The sequence below is a fragment of the Habropoda laboriosa genome, unplaced genomic scaffold, assembly GCF_001263275.1.
Source record: "Habropoda laboriosa isolate 0110345459 unplaced genomic scaffold, ASM126327v1 scaffold128, whole genome shotgun sequence".
NCBI lineage: Eukaryota > Metazoa > Arthropoda > Insecta > Hymenoptera > Apidae > Habropoda > Habropoda laboriosa.
In genome coordinates, this window is record NW_017100281.1 from 715,534 (window position 1) to 717,287 (window position 1,754).

At 33.6% G+C, this 1,754-nt stretch overlaps 1 protein-coding gene across 1 annotated transcript in view; it reads left to right on the forward strand.

Moving 5' to 3' along the window:
- Positions 1 to 1,754, forward strand: part of LOC108573608 (bifunctional 3'-phosphoadenosine 5'-phosphosulfate synthase) — a 6,186-nt gene that overhangs the window by 3,827 nt on the left and 605 nt on the right. The window contains exons 4-6 of the mRNA XM_017936071.1: positions 91 to 894; positions 973 to 1,407; positions 1,489 to 1,698. Coding sequence (XP_017791560.1) covers positions 91 to 894; positions 973 to 1,407; positions 1,489 to 1,698 — 1,449 coding nt within the window. The remainder of the gene's footprint in view (positions 1 to 90; positions 895 to 972; positions 1,408 to 1,488; positions 1,699 to 1,754) is intronic.

Here is a 1,754-nt window from a genome sequence, read left to right on the forward strand (position 1 = left end):
ATTTTATATTTCAAATTTTTGGTTATTTTTGTGTTTAAATATTCTTATCATTATTCGATCTTTTGTGTTATACAAAATTCTTCTCTTTAGACTTGCACCAATGTTTCGGAACAAGCACATCATGTATCAAGAGCAAAACGTGGGCAAGCAATAGGAAGTGTAAGAGGCTTTCGAGGGTGTACAGTTTGGTTAACAGGTCTTTCTGGTGCAGGAAAAACTTCTATAGCCTTTCAAGTTGAAGCTATTTTAGTTAATCATGGAATTGCTGCTTATGGACTTGATGGAGATAATGTAAGGAGTGGTTTAAACTGCAACCTTGGTTTCAGCAAAGAAGATAGAAAAGAAAATATAAGAAGAGTTGCTGAAGTAGCTAAATTATTTGCTGACAGTGGCCAAATTTGTTTATGTAGTTTTGTATCACCATTTGAAGAAGACAGACAAATGGCAAGGCAAATTCATAAAATGTCAGATCTTCCATTTTTTGAAGTCTTTGTTGATACACCTCTTAATGTATGTGAAGCTAGGGATACAAAAGGATTGTATAAAAAGGCCCGTCAGGGGGCTATCAAGGGTTTTACTGGAATAGATCAAATGTATGAAAAACCTGTAAATCCTGATTTAGTGGTAACCACTGAAAACTGTACTCCAGAAGAATCAGCTGCAACCGTTATTGATCTTCTGGAGAAACAGTGCATTATACCTTTGCTTCAAAAACCTGCAGTACCAATACGGGAGTTGTTCATTCCAGAATCACGTATATCTTCTGCCAAAACAGAAGCAGCTACACTTCAAAGCTTAGAAATTAGTGAAATAGATGTACAATGGCTCCAGGTTTTAGCAGAAGGTTGGGCTGCACCTCTTACTGGTTTTATGAGAGAGAACCAATATCTCCAGGTATATGCAATACAATACCATAAAACATAAAATAATGATGGAACAATACTGCTAAAAATACCTAAACAATGTTTTTAGACTCAACATTTAAAATGTCTCCTTGAAGGTGATAAGGAAGTTAATCAATCTATTCCCATAGTTCTTGCAATACACATAGAGGATAAAGAACGTTTGGATGGACTTTCAGCTTTTACATTGAAATACAAAAATAAAGCTCTTGCAATATTACGTAGACCAGAATTTTATTTTCATAGGAAAGAAGAAAGATGTGGGTGGCAATTTGGTACTAACAATTTAGACCATCCTTATGTAAAGATGATTCATGAATCTGGAGATTGGTTAGTTGGTGGTGATGTAGAAGTTCTTAAAAGAATTAGATGGCATGATGGACTGGATAAATACAGACTTACACCAAATGAAATTCGAACAAAATGTAAAAAAATGAAAGCTGATGCTGTATTTGCATTCCAACTTAGAAATCCTATACATAATGGTCATGCATTACTGATGCAAGTATGTTAATTCATTAATTTATTGTTTAGAGTATATTTATATAACAGATCTTATGCAATTTTTTTGTCTTTCCACTTTTAGGACACAAAAAAACGTTTATTAGAAGAAAGAGGGTTTAAAAACCCTATATTACTCTTACATCCTCTGGGTGGGTGGACAAAAGATGATGATGTACCATTACGTACAAGAATTCTACAACATGAAGCTATACTTAATGAAGGATTTCTAGATGCTGGTTTTACACTATTAGCAATTTTTCCAAGTCCAATGATGTATGCTGGACCCATAGAGGTAAATTTTAGTGTCGTTATGTATATGTAATTATTTTAATAACACTTTTTTGATAT